Genomic DNA, 25,558 nt, shown 5'->3' on the forward strand with positions numbered 1-25,558 from the left:
CTAAATCAAAATAAAACATGTAGGCGTTTGTAATTTTAAAACTATTGATGAAGTACACAGAAAAGTAAAAAATCCCGTGTTTTGCTATTCTTTTCTAAGAATTAATTTAATGAGTATTTTCCATGGCTGGAGTAAGAAAGTAATAATGCAGGATGATTTCATAATTATTGGTAATGAATGTATTGATAAGTAATTAAGTTTGGAACAATTTGGTCTTTTTGTTTGTTTTCATTTAGTAAGCATTTACTGTGTTCCAGCTCTATGCTAGGTTCTGTGCTAACCAGTGGAAACATAATGAGTTACACTTGATACCTACCCTCCTGAGGTGGGGTAGACAAGTCACAGATAATTCCAGGGTGGGAAATGGGTAAATGGTTTGGGGAGCTTTTGTGAGACCAGACACTGGAGTTACCTATGATAATCTTATCTACTTTCCATAGCACCTTTCAGAAACTCTCATGAAGGAGGAAACCGACTCTTGAATACCTAGCCCCAGTTTACTCGGTTAATAAAAGAGCAGCACTCAAAATTTATACCTACGTTTGCCTGGGCCCTAGAGCAAAGCCCAAATCGTTCTGTATTCCAGACAGTGCTTGGGTCCAAGGCATACTCCCTCTGGCCTGTACATGGTTGAGCAAAACCCAGTCCATTCTGTAAAAGGCCATGTTGGCTCTTTCAACTGGGGCAACGTTTATTGGGTGATTTTTTTTTCTCCGTACCTGTCATCCCTGAGGCTGAGGGCTCAGTTGCTGAAGCTTTCACCAGATGGCCCAGGCAATTGGAGCAGAAGGGAGGATGTGGATTTATTCGTTTTTTTTTTTTTAAAAAAAACCGCATTATTTAAATCACATTAACAGCTCATTCTTTGTCTGTTACATGGGTGTACATTAATTCTCCGTGGGCTGCACTTCAATTTCCTCTCACCTGTGGGTGAGAGGTGACATGATCCGTGAATTATCTTTCCAGGAGTAAGTTGTCAGATAGTCTCAAGATTTTTATCATGCCAGTTCTTAACTGCTGTAGCAAATAGTTTCCGGTGCTTGATCAACGTTGAGTAAAAACAAGTGTTTGGGGGGAGACAGGCGCAGCGCAATCTGGATGCCCTGCTTTCCTCCCCCTGGAGGTCGGTTCCAGGTGGCCTCGGGGTCCCCGGGGAAGCGGTCTCTCCGCCCCTCTCCAACAAAAGGGACAGCAGGGTGCCCTGCAAACCAGCGTGCCCTGCAAAGCTCAGACCTACCGTTGCTTTCCTTTCCTGGCCTCCCCGCCCCGGCCCCTGCGCCCCAGTCCCGAGCGGATGGGTGGGTAGCGAAGGGCACCGGGCGCCTTTAAATGCTAATGAGAGTCGGTGCCCAACTCCGAAGCCAACTTTTCCCCACCCTCTTCCCTCGCCCGCCCTTCCCTCCCCGGCCCGTGCGCCGCCTAGAAAAACTTGTGCGGGGCCATTTTTGGGGCAGTAAGATCGAGCGAGGAGCCCAAGAGCGAGCGCGCAGCGCCCGAGAGCTCGAGCCGCCTCCGCCGCGCGAGACCCCAGCCCGGCCGCCGCCGCCGCCGCCGCCTGCGCCGCGAGATCCGCACCGGCCTCCCCGAGAGCGAGCCCGGCCGCCGCGACCACCAGCCGCGCTAACCGCCGACCAACCGCCACCGAGGTGCCCGAGTGAGAGCCAAGGAGGCGGCATGAGCGAGGCGGGCGAGGCCACCACCACCACCACCACCACCACCACCACCACCGCCCTCCCGCAGGCTCCGGCGGAGGCGGCCGCCGCGGTCCCCCAAGACCCCGCGCCCAAGAGCCCGGTGGGCGGCGGCGCGCCCCAGGCCGCGGCCACGGCGCCCGCGGTGCTCGTCGCGGGAAACCCGGGTGGCGACGCGACCCCCGCACCCACGGGCCCCGCGGCCCCCGCCTCTTCAGCCCCCACCGGCAACGAGGACGCGGAGAAAAAAGTTCTCGGTGAGTCAGTCCCGGGGAGAGTGGAAGGGCTGCCCTGGGCGGGGCGGGCGGCAGCCGGCCGCCGAGCACGTGTGGGCATCTCCCATCTGCATTTCCCCTCCCCCCCGGGGGGAGGGGGACGCCGTACGGGGTTCCCAGGGCGTCGCACGGGGGCTTGGTTCCCGGGACGTGGAGGTCCCAGCGCAGGTGGCTGCAGCAGCCGGCCCTGCGGGCGCTCCCAGGTGAGCGCGTGGCGCGCGGCGCTCCCCGCCGGGTCGGTGCGCGTCCCCCTGGGTCCTGGGCCAGCAAGTTGCGTCCTAACGTGGGTCCCTGTCGCGCGTCCCTGAAGCGGGGGAGGGCTCCCGTCCCGAGAGAAAGGGGGCGGCGCGGCGGGAGAGAGGACCCAGGGCGGGGATGGAGGTGGATGGAGGCAGGAAGGGGACACGTGGGGCGGCGACTTTGGAGTGGATGCTTGGGGTCTGGGTGGGGGAAAGGACCTCCTTTCGGGAAGAGCGAGGCGGCTGGTTGGAGACGGAAGGGGGGGAAAAGGGGGGAAAGGCTTCCTGCTGGGAGGCTCAGGTGTCTGTCCCTGACGCCCTTCCCACTTTGGCTCGGGAAGGGCGCCATGCTTCTGTGGGCCACACGCTGGGAAGGAGGGGGGGGGGGGGGTGTCGCAATCCCCTTGGGTCTTGGTTTCGTGTCTTCCGTCCCCCCCCCGCCCCCCCTGCGCCCCCTGCTGCAGAAACCCTGTTGACCCATCGCTACCCCGCTTTCTTCTTCCTGGACGGGGGGGGGAACGCGTTTGCTGTAGCAGCTGGAAAAAACGTGGTAGGAAGGGTGGGTCTGACGTCTGTTGAGAACATCGTTATCTTAGGACTTTTGTAACTTGGGAAAGGAAGTGGGCAGATGAGACATCAGGGTTCGGGGGGGGGGGGGGGGGGGAAGGGCCGACTCCAGCCTTCTCTCCAGTGAGCCCCGTGTGGGGCCTTCACCGGGCTTACACAACAGGTGGGTGGCGAAAAGCTTCCTCAAGGGTGTGTGTGTGTGTGTGTGTGTCTGTCTCCTCCACTCGCTTCTAAACAGGAAAGTGCAGGAGATGATGTAGGTAGGATCCCTCAGAGACAGTTGCAGTATTTTGGGGTGGGGTGTGTGGGATCTCTCCGAGCCTTCCCAGTTTTTCTAGGAAGGAAAACTAAGGGAATGACGGGAAGGGAGGTGTGTGGTTCCATGCTCCGCTCCTGGAGGGGCCCTGTTTTCCCGTTTCATTCCCAGGGCTTTCCCAGTCACTGCCAACAACAAGCTAAATGCAACCTGTGTAGGTTTAAGACATAAAATAGCCCTCATTCTGCTGAACGGAAAGTCGTTGAGTTGTGATATTTCCCACAAGTGTTTCTTGGAAGACTTCATGCCGAAATGTCTGAGAGAGGCAACCTTGGGTTATCCAAAGGGGTGTACAGATACCTCCTTCTTTTTTTCCTTTTCTGTTGTACAAAGGGAATTTTGAGGTTTTTCACTGAATCCATCTACCCCTTTGGATCTGAATTAACCTTTTGGGTTATTAAAGATGAAGGAAAACAGATAAACTTAATTTTGTCAACCACCACTTGCTGTTCGCCTCTACCACATCCTGGTGACGGGTCTGGAAGTCCTTCATCTTTCCACTATTACTCCAGCTCTCAGAATGACATCTTAACAGCTTGTCTCTGTCCACTGTGTTCTGCCATCCCCTTTCCTTTGCCAGGCAAACACATGGATGCCTGCACTGTGCCAGGCACAGGGCTGACTGAAATGGAATTTGGGTTTTGGAGTCTCCCATTCTAGTTTTTACAAACAGTCTTTCACTTCGGTGGACATACAGCCAACCATAGGCCAGGAAAAGTAGTTTACCTGAGGGAAACAAGACTGCCTTCTGACGAAAAGCCACATGGTCTACCTCTGTCTGCTCTTCACCCTGTGCATATGTGCGTGAGTTTATGGTTTTAAAGCAAGAAGTGTATATGTATGAATGTGTTTGGCCATATGAAGTCGTTAGAAATATTTGTGGAATTAGGAAACATTTTTAAAACTACATTGGGGAGTAAAATATCCTTCAGCCTTGATTGACTTTAGACTTGAAAATCATTTTTTTAAATCTTTTCCCCTATTATATTAGTGTTGGCTTTCTAGTCAAGGTTTTTCCTTTGACAATGGTAGATAGACATTTACTTATATGAAAATGAGTCAGAAACGGTTTTATTTATCTTTTCCTAGGTCACCAGGGCAAATGAAAGGAGGCACAATGACAAATCGTTTGAAATAATGTATGGCTGAAAAGCATATGGTTTATCAAAAACAGGCCACTTCTGTGCACATTTGGATCTAAAACATATATATATTTTTTTCTTCTTGGCCCTAGTGCTCTAGTTGGAATGGCCTAAAACTGCAGCTTTAATGGTTTAATCTCTTCACTGGGAGATCTTCCTTTCTTGGTGTCAGCCAGAGATTGCTCAGTCAGCAGTGGGCTGAATGACTCTGGAGGCGTAAAGAATATAGGTTGTTTTTTCTTCTTTTTACAAAGAGAGCTAAAGCATTTCCTCAAGCATATCAATCTAGCAACACTCAGAATTAACCCTTCCCACAGAAAACAAGTCCCAATTACTGTTTTAGTTTTGAGTTAAAAGAACTGAATCCTTATTGCTTATCCTTGCAAGTTAATCTCATAGAGAGGCAGCATGAATTAATGTTAATTGTTACTTTCATTCTCTGCTGTGTTTTTTCTTTTTTTCTTAAGGTACTTGATTGTCACATTGCCTGTTTCACTGAGTCCTGATAATTGCTTTATACATTTTTCTGAATTTAGACATAGGCATTTCCTAGAGATGCTGAATTTGACATTCACAGTTGATTTAAAGGAGCCATCTCAAATCGTACTTGATGGATGAAATAATTATGACTCTGCAAAGTACAACTTACATGACCATACTTTTGGGTTTTCTCTTAAATACTGTTGAAATCTGGGGTACAGAAATGGTCCTACCCATGATGCAAAGTAAAGCCCATAATCAAGTTTAAGAGGGAATTTTATAGAAAATTCTGGGTTTTGATTCCCACCAACTGCAGAGAGTAGGGTAAGCAGTGAAACAGAAGCCCAAATTCATCCCTGTGGTTTGAAAAGGCCTGTTACATCATGTCTCGGGGTGGTGAGTACAGAACCAGGTTGAGACAGCACCAGTTCTATTATTACTCTGGACTCTGATAGGCCCCAACTGGCAACTCGGCAGGCTACTTTATGTTATATCTTTGTAGATTAACTGGGAGCTACTATTTCACTTCATCAAGTTTGCCAGTACTTCAAAGTGTGAATGCAATGTGTTAAGGTCATTTGTACTTACCTTGTTCATCTACCTGCATTCTCTTTCATTGTGACCCTTGCTTTTCACTAATAACATTTTTCAGTGTTAAAACTTAAAAGGGCTTCCCCCACCCCACCCCCTTTAAACAGTATTTCTCAATTTTAATTATTGCAGAACTAAATAGACTTATGACCACCATTATGACTTTACTGACAAGTTTAACAGGGAAGATTCTGAAAAGTATTTCCCCATAATATCTTCACTTGCTCTATTTTCTTTTTCTATTATATTTTGGACTTAAGCTTTTCGTGGTTTCCTCAGGTATGTTTAGGCTTTGTATAATGCTATCAAGACCTTAAGTGATATGAGCTTTATCTCTTGGTGTAGGTCAGCTACTAATTTATCCGCTTAATCTATTTTAGCCACCAAAGTCCTTGGCACTGTCAAATGGTTCAACGTCAGAAATGGATATGGGTTTATAAATCGGTATGTATGTCTCTGCATGTTTTAAATACATACTTATGTTGTGGTACCAATTGTTAAAAATTTTTTACCATGCTTGATTAGTGACTTGTATAAGTTTTAAGATTTGTAAGCACTATCAGTATTCTCATTTCTAAGCTACTGGTCATTACCAAAACACTGATAAGTAACTTATTTTATAAAATCTAGTCATTAAAAGAACAAAAGGGGTGGGGGCGATAAATCAGAAGTGGGAAGAGCCTAGGGTAATGGAGTCCATATCCATAATCTCAGAGATGGAGAAACAGAGGCCTAGACTGGTCAGGCCACTTTCCTAAGGTCACACAACTAGTGCGTAATTGAGCTGGAACTATCACGCAGGTCTAGGCCAAGTGCTGTGTAGAAACTAGTGTTTTCTTTAAGCCATGGTAACTCCTAACCATATAGGAATGAGAATGTAAGTGCAGGCTGTTGGGAGTATTACATTTTCACATGATACTGTCATTTGCTTTGCTCCCCCTCCTACCTCGCTCCCCCATTCTGAAACCCTCCCCCCCCATTTCTGTTTTGGTGAGAGTGGGGGGATGAGTTAGGGTGGGGTGATGTTGGGGGGGGGGTGACTGTTTTTGGTTTCAGTGTAAGGAGAGCCTAGATCACAGCTGTGCCTTGTCCTTTTAACTGTCTTGCTTTGCTTTTGCCGGGAGGGAAATCTGGGGCTCTGGTTACATACCACGTGACTTAGAAAGGGATGAGAGGAAAGGGATAGTTCAGTGTGTGGCATCTGCACACTTGCATCTAAGCACTGTGGTGATGTGGAGGAGCAAGGTGGGTGCCTTGGGGGTTTAGAAGTTTTCAGTGAGGGTTGAGTCCAGGCATCTGAATTGAGTTTAAGAGGACAAACAAAAATTTGTGTTGTGCTTTGAAATCTAAACTCTTAAAACATTTGTTCTTTTTAAGTTTTCCTTCACATACCTAGTACCTTTTAATTGTGTTCTTTTTATCTTCCAACAGAAATGACACCAAAGAAGATGTATTTGTGCATCAGGTAAGAGGGGTAATAAATGTTACATTTTATATGTGTGAAAAGTGGGATGTTGATAATGTGCTGTTTCCCATTCCCAAATGTAGTCATGTACATCATTATTCTACCCCAAATTCTTTTTTATTTTTTTTATTTTTTATTTTGAGAGTATATGTATTAAAACTGGGAGCAGTAAAACAAGGAAGGGCCTAGGATGAGAGAAGAAGCCACAGGAGAGCCTGGGCGGGGCTGCTTTGGCTCTGCAGAAATGTTATGGGAAAGAAGGGAGCCAGGGCAGGGCTGCTGTCAGCTCACTGGAGAGGCGGGAAAAGGTGCCTTGGAGACTGGTTCGGGTTAGCCCAGGACGAGCTGCTGCTGCCCATTGCTCCCCTGGTTGCAAGTGTCCTGGGGTCCCTTACAGTTTAGGAGATGCATGCCTGTGGGGGAAGGGGAGGAGGGGGAGGCATGGGTGTGCTCCTGGGAGGAAAATGCACTCTGCCCTAAACTCTTTCTGTGATTCTTATTTTGGCAAGAGAGCTCAATTCCACATATTAAGATTGGCAGATAAGCTCTTCTGTTCCATCATAGTAACTGTTTTCAAACAGTTTTATTTTCGAATGGCATGCAGTAATATGTAGTTAGGCCACTTTTTAATTTTGGGCCCTTTGAGTCCTCAGCAAAAACGTTGTTTCTGTGTTGGGTGTTCTGCTCTCCTGACTGTGTGGTTCCCCTTAGCGTTTGGCCAGAACCCACTTGGCTTTTGCCTGGGTGGGTGTTGCTTAAAGCTCCTCTATCAGAGCAGCTCTAGCTTGAAGTAAACAGCACAGCAAAGCAGATGGTTAGGATGTGCGTGTGAGACGTGAGGAAACCCCCCTTTCCCAGGACTCGTCCTCACCCCTGTTAAAGGTAGGCCTGGTTAGCACATGGCCAGGTCAGAGGGCCCCACGCGGTTTTAGAAGTGAAGCAAACGTAGAAAATGGGTAACATATGGGAAACATGGGCGTCTCTGCTGCAGGATCTCAGTCTAGGATGTTCTTCATTCTATTGCCGTGTGTCCTGGACTTACTTTACAAAAGAGGTGACAAGGAAACATACCTACCCTTACTGTGTTTTTGTATATTCAGTTTTCAATGAATTGTCCCACATCTGTGTGTAGTTCTTAGTGTAGAGCAGGGAAGCAGAGAGGCAGGTACTGTCACCAGGATATTTACCTACAGGCCTCTGTCAAGCATCTGTAGGTAAATATGTGGTTTTCAGTGTTTTTGTTCCCTTCTGTTTAGGTGTGTGTGGGGGGGCGGGGGGCGGGGGGCGGGTGGTGACTGGAGATAGTGATAGTTAAGAAGCTCTCTGGTTGTGGTTTTTATTGTTTACATGTCCACTTGACTGGATGTATTTCAGCTGTACCTAGATGACTTGGGTAGATTTTTTTGTTGTTCACATACATTAACTTTTAAAGTCATTGCCGAAGCCGGTTTGGCTCAGTGGATAGAGCGTCGCCTTTCGGACTCAGGGGTCCCGGGTTCAATTCCGGTCAAGGGCATGTACCTTGGTTGCGGGCACATCTCCAGTGGGGGGTGTGCAGGAGGCGGCTGATCGATGTTTCTCTCTCATCGATGTTTCTGGCTCTCTATCCCTCTCCCTTCCTCTCTGTTAAAAATCAATAAAATATATTTAAAAAATAATAATAATAAAAAAAAATAAAGTCATAGCAGACTGACAGGAAGTGTTGCTTATAATACCAAGAGGTTAATAGACCGGTTGGGGAAAGGACTCTGCGTTGGGTGACGGCTGGAGTAAAAGGACCTCACAAGTTTCTGTGCTAGTGGCCAGCTTTGTTGGCCTGTGAGTGAGCGTGTGACCTGATTCCAGCCCCTGTGAGGCTGTGTGGTGAGTCACCTCCCTGTGTTGAGGCCTGCCCAGTCTAACAGGAAAAGGGGAAGGAGCCGGCAGGGAGGGGCTGGCTTTGGAATGGCTGAGTGTTCAGGCAGCAGGCTGCGTGCGCATATATCCTGTCCTGAACTGCCTTTTTTCTCTGTGGGTGAAGTCTCTGCTCTATTGGCTCATTCTTTTATTTTTTTTCCCCCCTCCCTCCTACTCAAGAGTAAGGGAAGGGCTGGATTACACATGCCTAATCGCTTTATAAAATAAGGTTGACCTAGTTCCATAGAAACTCAGAGCCCCTTTAACTATTTAGAGATACCAGCTAAAGAAATGGAAATTCATCGCAGGAGTTATTCCACTTCCCTCTACTGGTTGAAAAAGAAAGGTCTGCTCACGAGCAGATGTTTAGGTGCAGATGTTTAATGCAGGGTAACATCTTTATTAACCTTTTAATGTATTGTCAGGGACACAGCATGATGTGGTGGGGAAAATATTGAATACATATATAGATGCAGAACAGGTATATGAGTTTCCCCACTTACCCCCCATCCACCCTCTCCCCTGCTTCATCTTGAATATGACCGTGGATACATCACTTTTAGCCTCATGTTTCCTCATCCATAAAATGGGGTCAGGTTGGGGGAAAGGCCAGATTATCAGCCATGTTCTGATTCCTTAGGTAACTTTGCATATTTTATCAGAAATATTTACACCTTGGCATTTTCTAATTCATTTTTCCTGTTCACCATTCCTCCTCCCTTTCACACACATTCTTTAATATTTTTTTAAAATATATATTTTTTTATTGATTTCAGAGAGGAAGGGAGAAGGGAGAGAGAGAGATAGAAACATCAATGATGAGAGAGAATGATTGATTGGCTGTCTCCTGCACACCCCATATACTGGGGATCAAGCCTGCAACCCGGGCATGTGCCCTGACCGGGAATCGAACCGTGACCTCCTGGTTCATAGGTCGATGTTCAACCACTGAACCACACCAGCTGGGCTCTTTAATACTTTTTGAGGTTAGCAGCTTCTCTTGTCTACAGAAACCTTTATACCTAAAATGTATGCTTGTGTGTGTAAGATTTTATAAAGGCATCCCCACTCCCACTGATAGAGCTACTGTCTGAATCTTCGATGATTACTAGTTTGAGGGAACTAATATATCCAATAATATCACGACTAAGTGTTGAGGCTGTAACAGAATACAACTACACATTCTGTTTTTTTATAGTGGTTTGTTTGTTTTATTGTTATTTTAGAGATTCAGGTTAGTAGGAGAATAATTTTAAAAAGTAATAATAAGTCACCTGTGTTTTCAATATACCCAGTAAACTTGAAGCAATGAAATGTTACCAGTATTGACATATACTTTACTTAGAATTTCTCTTCTTATAGACTGCCATCAAGAAGAATAACCCACGAAAATACCTGCGCAGTGTAGGAGATGGAGAAACTGTAGAGTTTGATGTGGTCGAAGGAGAGAAGGTGAGCGGGTTGGGTTGGGTCTCAGAGTGTGCTGGCACTTAAGTTTTCTTGCAGAGTAAATGCTCTCTCAGCCCCTTACAAACTCACATTACTTTGGATGTTTTTGTGTTAACAGGAAGAAGTGACTTTTAAGTAGAAATATTTTTGATTATTGGATGTCATTATAAGCATTCTTTGATATATATTATAAAAGGATGTTTTAATTTCTTATTGAATAAATGATGAATCCTATTTAATTATGGAAGGAAAAGCAAATTTTAAATGGGGTGAAATTTTACTTGCACAAATAATATTTTCAGGCTGATTTTTAATAATACAAGTAATACACAGTGAAGAATGTTTTAATCTCAAAGAAGATTTCAATTGAATCTTTGGATTAGGTTTTGGAAAGCTGGAGGCTTTTTGATGGACTGTATTAACAACTTTATTCAGATGAAGCTAATTGATCATCTTGAAATGTACCTGGATATTTTTAATGCTGTTATATTATTTAATTTCAATATTAGTAATGTCCTTTCTATTTTGCTTTTAGACAGCAGTCTATTATAGATATCAATAAAACACCGTAGCATTAAAAAAAATCTTAAAGCTGTATATGTTACAACCACCATGGCATTTAATCGTGGCGGCTGAATTGTAAACTAACAATGGCGTGAATCACTAGTTAACTCCTCGCATGTGCTTTTCCCACACACATACATACATACCATTCCATAGTCTGTATTTTTAGTCGCTCCCAACCTGTTCTGTTCTAAAAGAAAAACACTTTATTTCATTTAATATAGCTATTTAAATGATGTCTTTACTGATTTGATCCCCATGGTATCTTGCAAATCTCTTGGAGTTTTGAATCATCCACCAACAAATGCTGGCCTGTAATGATCTCTAAAATTTTGCTTTGTCAGGTTTATTTTGCCTCTGTATGTTTTGTCAGGTAATTTTACCTCTATGTTTTCAGAACTTGAGGTTTTACAAATTGATAGAGAGTGTGAAATACACTGTTTTGAGGCTCTAATTTTTTATATGCTTGAAGCATTATTTTATTCATTTTTCTGTAAGAGAATAAGAATGCTAAATCTGTTCTGAAGAGTATAGGAAGGTCTAAAGAGGGACTACATGTATGGAAACTATTACTAAATCAAGGACCCTTCTTTCCCATTGCTCCCAAGTTTTGCTCTTGGTCGTCATTGCTGGACAGAGCCACGTGAGCCCATGAATGGGAATTCTCTTGGTACCTCAGGGTAGCATAGGTTTTCTAGCAAGATACCATTATCTCAGTTGTTTTCCACTGAGCAATATTCCTTCCTGGTCTAGCATTCTTTCTTTTACAGTTGTGTTACATTGACCAGTTTGTGTTCGTCGAAGAGGTACACACTGCTCTTGAACCTAGTATGGCCAAACATGAAGGCAGATCATAGGCTGCGTGAGCAAACAAGCTGTATACATTTCAATACTAAAACCTGGGTATATTTTTGATGTCTAACAACAGGAATTGATAGTACAGTCTGTCAGTCTTTAACATTTTGGTTGTCTAAGGCTGTTTTTGGGGGGGTTAGCTTCTTTTAAATTTTTTTAAAATATGATTTTATTGATTTTGAGAGACAGGAAGGGAGAGATTGAAACATCAATTGGCTGCCTCCTGCACGCTCCCTACTGGGGATCGAGCCATGTGCCCTGACGGGAATCGAACCAGCAAATCGATGCTCAACCACCGAGCCACACTGGCCCAGCTTCTTTTAAATTTTGAGGGTGTCTTTATTCTGTCTCAGGGTGCCGAAGCAGCCAATGTGACTGGCCCAGATGGAGTTCCTGTAGAAGGGAGCCGTTATGCTGCTGATCGGCGCCGTTACAGACGCGGTTACTATGGCAGACGCCGTGGACCTCCCCGTAATGTATGTTGGCCTCTCTTCCTAATTGGTGATTGCAAAGATGTTCACATCTGAAATTGAGTGTACATACTTAGAGAAGATGCATACGGTGTCTTCTCCTGGCAACACAAACACAAAATGATTGTTGTTTGTTGGTTTTGATGGAAAATTTTCATACCCAGAATTTATGCGTAGCCACTGGTCTCATTAAACTTGCCATTGAAAAGTTGTACCAGTTTGTATGTACTTCGCTGTAAAAAACAGACATTTAACCATCTTATAACAAGAAAGCTTAACTAAGGTAGTCTGTGCCAAGGTTGTCAAAAAGGCATTCTCTTCATTGGGCTCTTTTCCGGGACCAGAATCTTGCCTTCGGGCATTCACTGGTGAAGGGGAATGGGATTGGCTCAAACCTGTGGTTCATCCCTTGGCACTGGCCCTGGCACTGCTGGTCTCTAAGAAAATCAGCGTTTGGTTGGCAAGGAAGAATGGGGATAGATTGGGAAGAGGCAATAAACAGTGTTGGCCGCAGAAATATTAAATTTGCCTCAAGTAAGTGGCTATTTTATTTTAGCACTAGAGGCCCAGTGCATGATTGAATCATGCACGTGTAGGGTCCCCTACACGCTTTCTCTTTCAATCATGGGGGAGCTGGGTGCCTGTCTGCTGGTGCACCAGGCCTTTCAAAAGCCTCCGGGGCAGACAGGCACCCAGCTCCCCCACTTTTGATGGTCCGCGGTGGGAGGTGAGCTCGCTGCCCCAGAGGCCCCTTCTGTTCCGCAGCACAGCATGGCGCAGACGCTGAGCTCGCGACGCGAGCTCAGCATCCTGCTGGCCCAATTGGCTACCCTGGCCACCCCGAGTCCCGCCCCCTGCGCCTCCTGCTGGCCTAATCGTGGGTGTAGCGGAGTGATGGTAATTTACATATTACCATTTTATTAGGTAGGATAGCATTTGCTTTATTTTAAAGTGTAGAAGTAGTAAGTAATTGTCTGGATTTATCTTTCTTCAGATTGGTATCAATCCAGGTGAAAGGCTTTACAACCAAGTCTCTGGCTAGAGCTTTCTTAGGAGGCGCAATATAAATACTTTTAAAGCACCCAAAAAGAATCCCATTTATTTGTGGTCATGAGGATTCTATAAGTTTGAGTCACTTTTTGATGTTTCTAGAATTAGTACCTGGGACTGGCACCATAGAATAAAACTCCAGATGTTTTGTGGGCGCAGGGTTGTGGCTATGCCAGTTACCCAAGAAGAACTTGAAAAATCTCACCAGAATGAAATATATGCAGGTTGAGCATGGTTTATCCCCATGCTTTGATAGACTTACATCTTTCTGCTTAGCAGAATGCTTTCCCTCTCAGTCTGTCATCTTCTCACCCTGCCCAAATTGGTTTTTATCAGATTGCTTATGGCATCTTATTTTTCTGTTTCTGTATTTTTCTTACCCACATTTTGCTTATTCTGTTTTTGTTTTGTTTTTTTCAATAAGCTGTGCAGGGGGTGGAGGTAGGAATGAGCATTTACTATGTCAGGTAAACGCAAGTTCATCAGATTCATGGAGCTTGTAGTTGTAATTATTTTGACTCCTAGGTTAATTCAGAAGTACAGTGGTAGAACCTTTAGTGAAAATTTTCCCTTTAGAGACTTTTCTCCTCAGCTGGAAATTTGAAGTCATTCATGTAAAAAATATTTAGAAATGTCAAAATTCTGAAAGTGTACATAAATGTGGTTTTTTTTGTTATAATGTTTTTAAGTCCTTAGAGCTCAAGAGCATGTTTGTTAATGGTGCTGCCATTATTCTCATTTTGTGAAAGTGAGAGATTGTCTGTGTACAGCTCAAAAAGATACAAAAAGCCTAAAAGAAAAAAAATTGTATGAAGTCTCACACTTAATATTTTGGTGAACATTTTTTCCTGTTAATACGTCATTACGTAATTGGGATCACATCTCATTCAGGTTATGCGAAGTTTATAATGGCTTGATTTGTCTGAAAAGCTCGTTGAAGCGTTTCCTGTTGGGGAATTTAGTTGCCCATGTTGGCTTGAACTGGAGAGTTCTAAAACTTAAATATCCTCACCCTCCAGGAGAAATGGGTCATTATGTTAATTTTTAATTTAGCTATTTTTAGTAACTATAGTTACTTCCCATAAGACTACTTTGGCATCTGCATATCCCACATAAAGTAAGATTTTAAATGTCTTTTGAGGGATGTTTGGCTATTAGCTTTTATTTTTAAATATATACTACTAGTGTATGATACGGTAGTTGAAATACAGGAAAAGTTACATAATGGGTCAATAATTCCCTTTGCTAGTAAGACCTATATATTTTTAAAAAAATTAATGTATTTTTATTGATTTCAGAGAAGAAGGGAGAGAGAGAAACATTGATCAGCTGCTTCCTGCATGCCTCCCCACTGGGGATCGAACCTACAACCCGGGCATGTGCCCTGACCGGTAATTGAACCGTGATCTCCTGGTTCTTAGGTTTACGCTTAAACCACTAAGCCATGCTGGCTGGGCATTAAGATCTATGTTTAGAAACTACCTGTATCTATTACTTATTACTATCTTTTAATGTACAATTAAAACTTTATTCTTGAACATTTAAAGAAAAGCTAACTTTTCCATGAAATTGAGTGAGAAGAGTGGTGTTACTTGATGTTTTTGCAAATCTCTGATGTTTGATTTAATAGAAGACAGCTGAGTTCTCATATCTCCTGCACTCAGTCTGCTGAGACCACATGTCAATGTAGCTCTGGGAGACCCCACCATACACTCATGAGATGATGAGATGGGAACAGGCAATTAGCATCCTCATAGCATTATGAGAATAGTTGGACCTTGATAACCCCCTGAAGGGTTATGGAGACCCTGTCCACACTTTGAAAATAGCTGTAGGAAGTATACTATGTGGAACAAACTGTTGATAACACTACAAAACATATTTTTTCTTGACTGCCCTGACTTTGCCTCCGTGGATGGCAAATGTTGGGAGACACACATGTGGCCAAGGTAAATATTATTAACATTGTAGATGTTCTTTGGGTGGTTGGTCAACTGATACTCATCAATCCTAATTAGATGACTTACAATTATTATAGAGTGATTGCTTTTGCTTTTCTGCTTCTTGGTATTTTATCTGCATAGATCTACTTTAATCTGAATGTAGTTTATCCCAGGTTATCACATAATGATCTGGGTTAAATGCACTTTGTATAAAAAAAGGATTATTCCTTTTGGGGAGATATTTTTCTTTTGGTGATATTCACCCTAAGTGGTATTCTTTGGTTCTTTCCTTGCTGAAACTTCTTCTGAATCTCTGTTTCTTTGCTTCGCTAGTACGCTGGGGAGGAGGAGGAGGAAGGGAGCGGCAGCAGTGAAGGATTTGACCCCCCTGCCACTGACGGGCAGTTCTCTGGGGCCAGGAGTCAGCTGCGCCGCCCCCAGTATCGCCCTCAGTACCGGCGGCGGTTCCCGCCTTACCACGTGGGACAGACCTTTGACCGTCGCTCACGGGTCTATCCCCATCCCAACAGAATGCAGGTAAAATTGCACCTGGGACTTCTCTTCAGCAATCCTCACCCTTCCGTCCTTCCTCTGCCTCTTCCTCCTCCTCCTCCTCCTCCTCCAACACCAGCCGCTGGAAACAAAACCTTGCTTGTGGCTTCCTGGTGCTGCAAAAGCTGAGGCAAGGCCTTGGGTCTTTCAATCTAGTAACATTTCTAAAAGCACAACCGTGTGAGCCATGCCTACAACTGGGGGCACTAGTGGGTAGGTTACAGTTTCTAGTTTATGGAAGAATAAAAGTAGAGAGACCGATGATAGGCTTAAGAGCTTAAACTCTGAAGTCAGACAGACCTGGATTTATTTAAATCTTGCCTCTGCTACTTATTATCTGTGAAATTTTGAGAAAACCAAACTGTAGAGAGATTAACTTACTCATACATTAAATGGTAATAATAATGTGCCTCCACTGTGGGGCTCACTGTGATTAAATCAAAGGTAAAGACTTCAGTGTGATGCCTCAGGTTAGCTAACACCTGTAAAGTCCTTAATTTAGGTGAGATGGTGTTGATTAAGAAACCCTACCAGAGGGTGAAGATGGTTGGTTATTGATTTACTCCTCTTTTTTTAATCACAAGATATTGATACAACTATTGTGAACTTGACCTGTAATTAATGAGCCTTATTAAAGCAACTTCCCAGTCCCTGGAAACTTAGGACAGGGCATCCTTTTTGTTACCACTAGCTACAAATACTTCCTCTTAGTGTCCTTGGGTTGTTTTTCCACTAAGTGTTTTGACTGAACACTATGTTCAGTCTGTTCTTTGCTACCCTTCTCATGTCCCATCATGCATGACTGTGTTCTTTCTACATTGCTTCTTGTTTTTTCTCTTCCACTCTTTAACAGCTGTCCCTGACAAACGTGCTAAAAATAACAAGTAGACTTGCGTATATGGAGAGATTGGGTACATGAGGCACAGGCATAGCAGGCTCCGTTAGGGCAGCACTGGGGGCTGCTAGGAGGACAGGAAGTCAGTGAGATTGTAATGCACTTTTATTTTCAGTGTTGATAATAACTGAAAGTTGATAAGTTACTTCAGTGTTACTTCCTGAAGTAACCATTTTTAGTATTTAGCATATGCACGTGATGATTCTTTTCTGTATTTGAAATAAAGTATATTTCACCTTAGATTTGAAGGTTGAGAGTGAAGTGACTCTGGAGTGCCATGTAGAATATCATTTGCAGATGCTGGTTGAAAACTAATTTTTGAAATATATGCATAGTTCTTTAAACGTGGCCTGGATTTTTTTACTTTACATTTCATACCTGAAGTAAAAACTGTCTTAGACTTTTTTCAACAGTTTTCCTTTACACTCTTTCTAATACATACCATGTTTGGATGTTCACTGAGTGAGCTAACCAATAACATCAAGTGAAAATTCCTGAAACTTCCTTCCATAAAACTAGGCTACTTCAGGGTTGTCAGTGTAATGACTTACAAGTACTGAGAGATCTCTAGATGGTAAAAATTACGGAGGTCATATAGAAAAGTCTTTCTAATATTTTCTACAATATACAAAAACTGACATGTATTGGACACAACAGGGAAAACTAACAATATGCAGGCCACTAGTGTTTCCCTTATGTACCAAGAACATAATATAGCATGGTCAGTGACCAAGTGACTTCCGTGTTCTTAAAGATAATCAGTGTGTTTGGAAATTAAGTGGAATTGGTTACTGAACTAATATCAAGTATTTGCAGTCTTTGAGAAAATAAATATATGGTAGAGGAAAGGAAGTAACATTGTTTGGCATTTGCCAAATGGTTGGCATTTGTGAAATCAATTCTTACTCAGTTTTCCCTGCAGCTTTAAGATGGTGATGGGTTCCATATGGTTGTTGTGTTGTGGTTGTTACAAATGAAGGGATTTGAGTATTTTTAAAAGTTAGCAAGTTTTGCCTAAGGTACATGGACTAGAAGTGGTAGAGCTTCAATCCATCTATGCATGCTTTTCCCACTTTCTCATTCTAGTCAGCTTTCATCCTCTATACGTGTTGTTGTTTCTGTCTTTTTTATTATTATTATTGTTATTATTTTCCCTAATCAAAGTTCCTGAGGAAGAACCAGGTTTGTGTGTTCAGAGAACGGAGGGGAAACTCATGTGGTTGGGCTGGGATGAGTAGAGAGAAGAGGGCTAGGAGCTCAGGGCAGACCAAGCATGCCTGATAGACCATGATAGGGACTGTTAACATACTGTAAGTGTGACAAAAAGCCAGTAAAGGAATCTAAACAGGGAAGAAACAGATTTAAGCGATCATTGGACTGTTTTTAGAGCCTGGACCATGGGAGGCCACAGGTAGTAAGATCAGCTGCGGTGGAGAGAGGATCATGGCATGGATGAGAGTGCTTTCAGTGGAGGTGTGATAGCTGGTCAGACTCAGAAAATGTTTTCACTATGAAGGTGACAGCATTTGATGCTGGAGTGCATGTGTGATTTTAGGAGTGGAGGATACCTCCAAGTTTTTTATTTAAACAAATATAGGAAGGCTGAAGAAAGGTAACCTTTGGGAGAGAGATGGGAATCATTTGGAGGTCTTTTCTTCACATTAAATTTTACCTCCGAGTGGAGATGTCAGGTAGGCAAAAAAATTAAAACAAAGCAGAGTCAAGAGGTAGAAAGTGGCTTGAGTTAAGAAGGTTTAATTTTAAATAAGTTGGTTGACAAAGTCTTTGGAGCTATATTTGAGAAGAGACCTAAGGGAGCAAGGCAGCGAGTTATTGGGGTACTGGGAAGGGCATGCATGGCAAAGGGATTGGCAGGTACAAAGGCTGAAGGGAACCTGAAAAAGAGAAATGAGACTGTAGGTATAACTTCGGAGTCATAAAAACATATTGAAAGGCTTCATATAGGATGAGATTAACTATAAGTGAGAATTGGTAGAGAATTGATCCTGGGACCGAGTTCCGAGGCATGCCAATGGAAGATTAGGAAGATGAGGAGCCTAGCAAATGACATGAGAAGGAACAGGTAGGAAAAAAAAGTATTTCAAGAGGAAATGCTGCCCCCAAAATAGAGGAAGTTAAGTTGAGAATTGATTACTGGGTTTGGTAACTTGGGAGGTTAGTGATTCGGTGAGAACAAAAATCTAGTCAGAATGAATTCAAGAGAGAGCCAAGATTGGGGCGGGGCGGGGGGAAAGAAGAGGTATTTTCTTCCCCTTTGAGGAGGTTTCTGTGGTGGTGATGGGTTTCCTTTAGCATATATTTCTGTAAAGGAGCTCAAAGAAATGGGGCGCAGTATCTGGAGGAGGATCTGAGGTTAGGGCAAGGTTTGGGGTTGATTTTATTTTTACATTGAGTGAGTTCTGTCCTGGTTTCCCTTAGCCCTTCCCTCACCAACTACTTACTCATGATGCATTAGATGGGCAGATCAAATGCCACACACACACACACATTCATACATTCATACACTCATTTATATATGTATAGTTTATAGTATGTGTGCATATATATTTGTATGTGGTGGTCCTTATTTCTGTTCACTGAAATCGCCTGAAATCAGTGACACCTTGATAGCATTGAGCTTCCTAAACACCATTCTCTAATAAAAGGAAGCTCCTTTCGAGAAATGGCTGATTTCAGATCTGAACCAGAGAAAGTACAATATGAACCTGGAACATCTTGTCATGCCAGAAAGCAAGGAAGTACTCAGAGAATGTTGGAGACATGTCAAAGGACATGAGGCAGCTTGAATGGGTTCCCATTGGCCAGTAATGATAGTAACAGATTATAACCCATTGAATAAAATAGAAAACCATGAGTCTGTATAGATATACATGAATGTATTGAATTTGATGAGGAATGAAATATTTATAGACTTTGAAATTACTTCACAAAATCCTTCTTAATTACAAAGGAGAAAAGAGTAAACCTAGCTCTGGCCAGTGTGGCTCAGTTGATTGAGCAGTCATGTGCACCAAAAGGTTGCTGGTTCGATTCCAAGTCAGGGCACATACCTAGGTTGCGGGCTCGATCCCTGGTCTGGGTGCGTGTGGGAGGCAGCCAATCAGTGTTTTCCTCTCACATCAATGTCTCTCTCTTTTCACTTCTCTCTAAAAAAAAAAAAGCCACCCAAATGTATAAAAACATATTTAGAAAAATAAAAAGAGGAAACCTACAGCAGAGGAGCCTTAGAAGATAGATACCACCTCAGCTACTGCTCAACACCAACACTGTCAGTAAGGTGCAAATCGGAGCCAGACTCCACCTGGCAGGAGGCAGTGAGGAGAATGCAGTGTCGCTTTTGTGTCTTCCCTGCCGTCCACACAAACTAGAGCCTGGGAAACACCCAGCAACCCACACTGAGGTATATTTTACAGACTATCTGGCCTGTAATCTTTTTTTTTTTTTTTAAGAACAATTTTACTTTATTATTTTATATGTATTTTTTGATTTCAGAAAGGAAGAGAGAGAGAGCTAGAAACATCAAGGATGAGAGAGAGAATCATTGACCGGCTACCTCCTACACGCTCTCCACTGGGGATTGTGCCTGCAACCCGGGCATGTGCCCTTGACTGGAATCGAACCCGGGACCCTTCAGTCCATAGGAAACCAAGTAGAAATTGAAGAACTGTGTCAGAAAGAGAGACAACTAAATTCAAGGCATGGTGCTAAGTGGGTCTTTTTTGCTATAAAGGGCATTATTGGTGAGACTTGAATGGGGTCTGAGGATTAGATTCTACGTTTGTGATTATTTCAAAATAAAGTAATTGAAAACTATGGGTGTTATTTCAGCATGTTCATGGGCTTGGGTGGAAATGATGGAGCAGAGAGGGGAGAAAATACCCAGTGAAGGGGGGGATAGAGAGAGAGGGGTTGGCCATGGATATGAGCTTGGACCACTTAGCCAGTGTAATGAGAGAAGACAATTATTACAAATATAGGTAGCTTAGTAGATTCTGTAGTGAAACAATGTAGAAAATATTTTCTGATTGCTTCTTAGTGAAATATGGAGAAGAAAGGGATGTTAGTTTTGAGAAGAAAGGGATATTAGTGGGAAGATGATTGAGATTGTGACTCTATTGTAATGAATTTTAGAGATTGTTGGAATTTCAGAGGTTGGTAGGTAGGTTTTTTTTTATTTTAGGTTTTTTTTGTTTTGTTTTTTTTTTTAGTTTTTAGTTATTCTTCCTCTAGAAGTTCTACAATAAAGTTATTTTTTTCCCACAGCTTACAATAAATTTATCATCAAGAAAATATACTTTATTTTTTAAATGTTATGCTTAAATAGTGCAAATAAATACAAGGAAGAAATTGTGAAAGGAAGAAATCAGGTGAAAGCATGATTATAAGGTGTGAGAGAAATTTTGAATGTAGAAACCATTAGTGATATTGAAGGGATACCCAGTTTGTAGAATTAGCAGGTCTGAGTTTGAAAAGATTCTTCTTGCTCAAAAGTTAGTAGGTTTGTTGTTTTTTTTTGAAGAGATGAATGGAGCACTTTAAATTAATATTGTGAAATGAAATTAGTTGCTCTGGAATAAGGCAGAATACTGTTATAAGTGGGAGCGAGTTTTTCTTTCTTTTCTATCCTTCATAAAGATCTAGTCAGGAAATAGTTTACTGTTACAGTTGAGAGTTCCCAGCTTTGTAAGGAAGCATTTTTATTTCTTACTTTTCAAAAATTCTGAATACAACCGTGTGCTCTGTGTTTGCTGTATCCTGTAGCACGGCACTCATTTTCAGCCCTATTCCCTTCTAGGCTGGTGAGATTGGAGAGATCAAGGATGGCGTCCCAGAGGGAGCTCAACTTCAGGGACCGGTTCATCGAAATCCAACTTACCGTCCAAGGTACCGTAGGTACGTCACATTTCACTAAGGCGTGATCAGCTGAAGGACTCAGGAGTGACGGTAGAATGTGTGAGGATGTTGTGGGTCTGTTCTGAGGATTTATTATGTAATTGAAGATGTGGCTCCTTTCATTATGTGTTTAGGGGAGACTGCAGTATATGTTTTCAGATGGCCTGTGACACTTCCCCCTTCCCTAAATAATAAAACTTTTAGTTATCCCTGTACCAAAGCATTATTTGTATTTGATAGCATTCTTATGTTTTAATTATAAATTAATACTTACTTTTAAATTATATTTAATGAAATAAGCAGAAATTAATTGATGAGTAATTCACTGGTAGTGCTACAAATGGAGGAAGATGGAGTGCCAGAGAGTATTTGGGATACTACATATTCTGTTAACTGAGCCAGTCTAGTGTAAGGGTTAAATCGGGCTATAGATCAAATTGTCTGTTTCAGTTCCCACCCTGCAGTTGGTAGCTATAACTCCTTTGACAAGTTTGTGAACTCTCTTAAGACTTAGTACTAGGTCTGTAAAATGGACATTAACGGCTATTCTACAGTTGTCATTAGGGTTAAATGTATAACGAAGCATCTAACTAAGATAATTAGTCTGTTGCCTGGTATAGTGAGTGCTCAATAAATACCACTATCCATGATGTTAATATTAGTGAAGAAGGAGCAGGTTATTTTATTTGTGTTCTGTCCCTGTAAAGACTGCAAATTGAACTAGATTTCCTAAGATCCTTTTCAGCTTTTTGTATTATAAGCCTTCCTGTTTGTTTATTTGCCCTGTCCTTGAGGTAAGTGAAGAAGAATCTTCATTCCTGAATCACATGTAGACCACCTTGAAGTTCGGCAATAGGGGTTGATTGAAAGGAGAGTACCAGTAAGTGTAGTATTTGGGGAAAGGATTTGTACCATTCTGCATCCTTTCTTCTCACAATTCATTCTAGTTTTAGGCATAATCACTCTATAAGGATTGATTACTAAGGACTTTCAAATAAGAGATACTTCATAGAAATGTCTTCATGAAAACTGAGGAGACAGGACAGTATTTGAGTCCAGCTCTGTCGATTCCCAGCTGCGTGATCCTGGCAGAGTTACAGTTGACCTTTTTGACCTATAAAAGCAGCCATCCCATGTGATTCAAACAAGTACTTACTCTCTCTAAACCTCTTGGCTTTCTCACTGTGGATCTAACTCACAGAATTGGTGTTGAAATTAAATCACTTAACGTGTAAACACTCCAGCACAGGCTCTGGCACGTGGTGGGTGTTTTCTTCCCATGTTTAATCGCCATAGTCTCCACGAAGCTCTGTTCCTGGAGGGCGGACACCAGACCACTTTCCTTCTTTGATTTTCCTCTCCTTAGTGCCTATCAGAGTGCCTGGTAGGAATATAGTATGTGTTCAGGGTCTGTTTATTCACTACAGATAGGTATTCAGGTGAAAGGGGAAAATGGTGGGTTTTTTTTTCCCCACCAAAACTTTGTTCCATTTGTTTTATTAGCCTGTGCATAATTCTAGTAATAAGTACCTGGTCACTTTGACTTTTTAATTTTAAAAATGAATGAAACCTATGTTCTTGAGAGTCCCTGTCTCGTTGCACTTTTTCTCTTTGTTTTGTGATCTCTGTTCTAGAGGACCTCCTCGCCCACGACCTGCCCCCGCTGTGGGAGAAGCTGAAGATAAAGAGAATCAACAGGCGGCCAACGGTCCAAACCAGCCATCCGTTCGCCGCGGATACCGGCGCCCGTACAACTACCGGCGCCGTCCCCGTCCTCCTAACGCTCCTTCACAAGACGGCAAAGAGGTAAGTCCAGCCAGCCCCTCGGAGGGGGTGGTGCCAGATTATTCTTAATCATGTCAAACTTCAGTATCTATTCTAAGAGTGGCTTTATAGTCTGATAGCCTATACTTAAATATATGTATATATAAAAATATGTATCTTTACATATAATAGTTTATGTAAAATGTTATTTACAAATAATTATTTACACATAAAATTTTATATATAAGTAGTATCTATTCACATATATTTTCTATATATCTATATCAACATTTTGCTTAAGGTCCATACATACATAGAGTATACTCTGCACATAACACAAACCAAATATTTGAGTTTAACTAAATTGACATTCTTTGAATGAATTACCCATCCTGGTGGGGATTCAGAGCCAAAATATTTAGGGCTGTCCAAGTAAAGGACAGCGTTTACAGAGAGGAACCCGCCTCTAGGTGTGTGGAAAGTAATCGTGTGTCATAGACTTTTTGTTACGGAGAGTGGCCGTGTTTAATTTACTATTTGGAAGTCATTCTTTGTGATACTGATTTTTGACTCATACTTGAGAGTAGATAAAATTTTGTACGGTGATTTGCCTCCATAGGCAATAGGACTCCAACTTTTGAGACTTTTTTAGTCTTGACCTTCCCACTGTCACCTGAATTGCTTCATTTCTGGTGTGTGAATTTGTTCTGTGTTTCAGACCAAGGCAGGTGACGTGCCATCCGAGAACCCTGCTCCGGCCACCGAGCAGAGCAGTGCTGAGTAACATCAGGCTCCCCAGGCACCTTCCCCATCACTAGGTAAGAGCTTGGCAGCCCAGGCTTAGGTTGTTTTGTTTGTTTGTTTGTTTGTTTGTTTGTTTGTTTTAAATGTCATTGATTTCTCAACCAGAGCACAAATCAGTCTAAACTAGTTCTGTGATTTACCTGGACCATCCCCTCATCTCCATTGGGATTCTGAAGAAAGAGTGGTTAAATATCTCTGAGGTTTTTTTTTTGCTACGCTTTGGGGACATAAGCATTCAGACAGGTAATGAGAGCCAAATTCTTTTTTCTAGACAGACAGTTTTTAACTATTATAGTATTAACCCTTTGCACTCGCTTGCTTTTTTCTCGATTCTTTTATTCTAATGCTAACCGTGTCAAGTCACACTCGACATCCGAGTGCAAAAGGTTAATATGGTATACCAATAAGAAAGTTTTTGGAAGTTTTACTTTTATGACACCTAGTGGCCAATTTGATCATTTTCAAGTGCCTGACCAGGCCTTATTTTAATATCTGGAGACAGATTTGTAGAATAAATTAGAGGGTTTTTTTTCCCTTTGACAAGCAACATGATTCATTTGGAGGCAGTGGGGACAATGTGTAGGAGCCAAAAGGCCTGTACATCCAGGGCAGGATCTGCTGCTCATTTGCTAGGTGATCTTGAGCAGTTCGTTTACCCTCTGCCTCAGCAATGTCTGCTGCTGGAAAAATGGGAACACCAACAGACTTTATCCACCAAGGTCTTTGCAAAGATTTAATGAGATAACACCTGTGAAGTGGTTAAACAGAGCAGTAAAGAATAACCTCTTTGTAAAGGTTAGCTTGTTAAGCTTCATTGTGGTTTCATTATTATGTACTGACTGTTCTCATTTATAAAAATATTTTATGGAAAAGAGTTTCCATTAAATCAATGCACAGTTTATAAATCTAGAGAAGATAAACATGTACATTTTGTTTAGAGCTTTTGAAATACTTATTTATTTATTTTTTTATTTTCAAGAAAACAGGCTATTTTTGTCTTTTTATTCTTTGACTCTTGGTCATTTTGTCACTTTTTATAAGTTTGATTTTAATTCTTTCCAGGTGACCTAAAGAATTAATGACCATTCAAAAAACGAAACAAAAAGCAGACACGACCTTACCAACACCAAAGAAACATCCAAGCAATAAAGTGGAAGACTAATAACCAAGATGTGGACATTGGAATGTTTACGATTATTCTTTACGAAACAAGTACAAAACGAGAATGTCAGCCAATGTTTCCAGCAATTTTTCTGGAATGCCTGCACAGAAGACAAGAGAGCAACCTCCCCAGTTTCGGCAACCACTAGGTTTATATTTTTTTCCTGGTTTTTACTGTTTTGGTAATATGAATTGAAAGAAGAAATATTAATACCACATGGGGAGAACCCCAACCAAAGAAATCTGAAATATATAGTAAATGCTTTTTTGTTCCCTTTTCTAGTTCATTTTGGATGCTGGTGCTAAACTTCCAAGTGTCGTGATTTAAAAAGAAATTTTATGCTCTTCTTATTTATTTCTAGATGAGGGGAGGATAACATTTTTGCTTTCTTATGCGACTCTCTGAAAATGTGCAGCATGAAGTTCCTCAAAAAATAAAATTTTTACCCTTGAAAGGAGAAGGTGTATAACTGGA

At 42.3% G+C, this 25,558-nt stretch overlaps 1 protein-coding gene across 2 annotated transcripts; it reads left to right on the top strand.

Moving 5' to 3' along the window:
• The first annotated feature begins 1,429 nt into the window (after positions 1–1,429).
• YBX3 (Y-box binding protein 3) lies at positions 1,430–25,558 on the top strand. 2 transcript variants are annotated; one of them, XM_008140415.3, is made up of 10 exons: positions 1,430–1,948; positions 5,682–5,745; positions 6,733–6,766; positions 10,025–10,114; positions 11,884–12,006; positions 15,327–15,530; positions 21,257–21,354; positions 22,989–23,160; positions 23,837–23,936; positions 24,985–25,558. In XM_008140415.3, the coding sequence occupies exons 1-9, from the start codon at positions 1,675–1,677 to the stop codon at positions 23,900–23,902; spliced, it is 1,125 nt and encodes a 374-aa protein (XP_008138637.3). In that variant the 5' UTR covers positions 1,430–1,674; the 3' UTR covers positions 23,903–23,936; positions 24,985–25,558. The 2 variants fall into 2 exon arrangements, with proteins under 2 accessions (XP_008138637.3, XP_054575246.1); XM_054719271.1 differs by lacking the exon at positions 15,327–15,530 and having other exon boundaries at positions 1,432–1,948.

The sequence above is a fragment of the Eptesicus fuscus genome, chromosome 7, assembly GCF_027574615.1.
Source record: "Eptesicus fuscus isolate TK198812 chromosome 7, DD_ASM_mEF_20220401, whole genome shotgun sequence".
NCBI classification, from domain to species: Eukaryota; Metazoa; Chordata; class Mammalia; order Chiroptera; family Vespertilionidae; genus Eptesicus; species Eptesicus fuscus.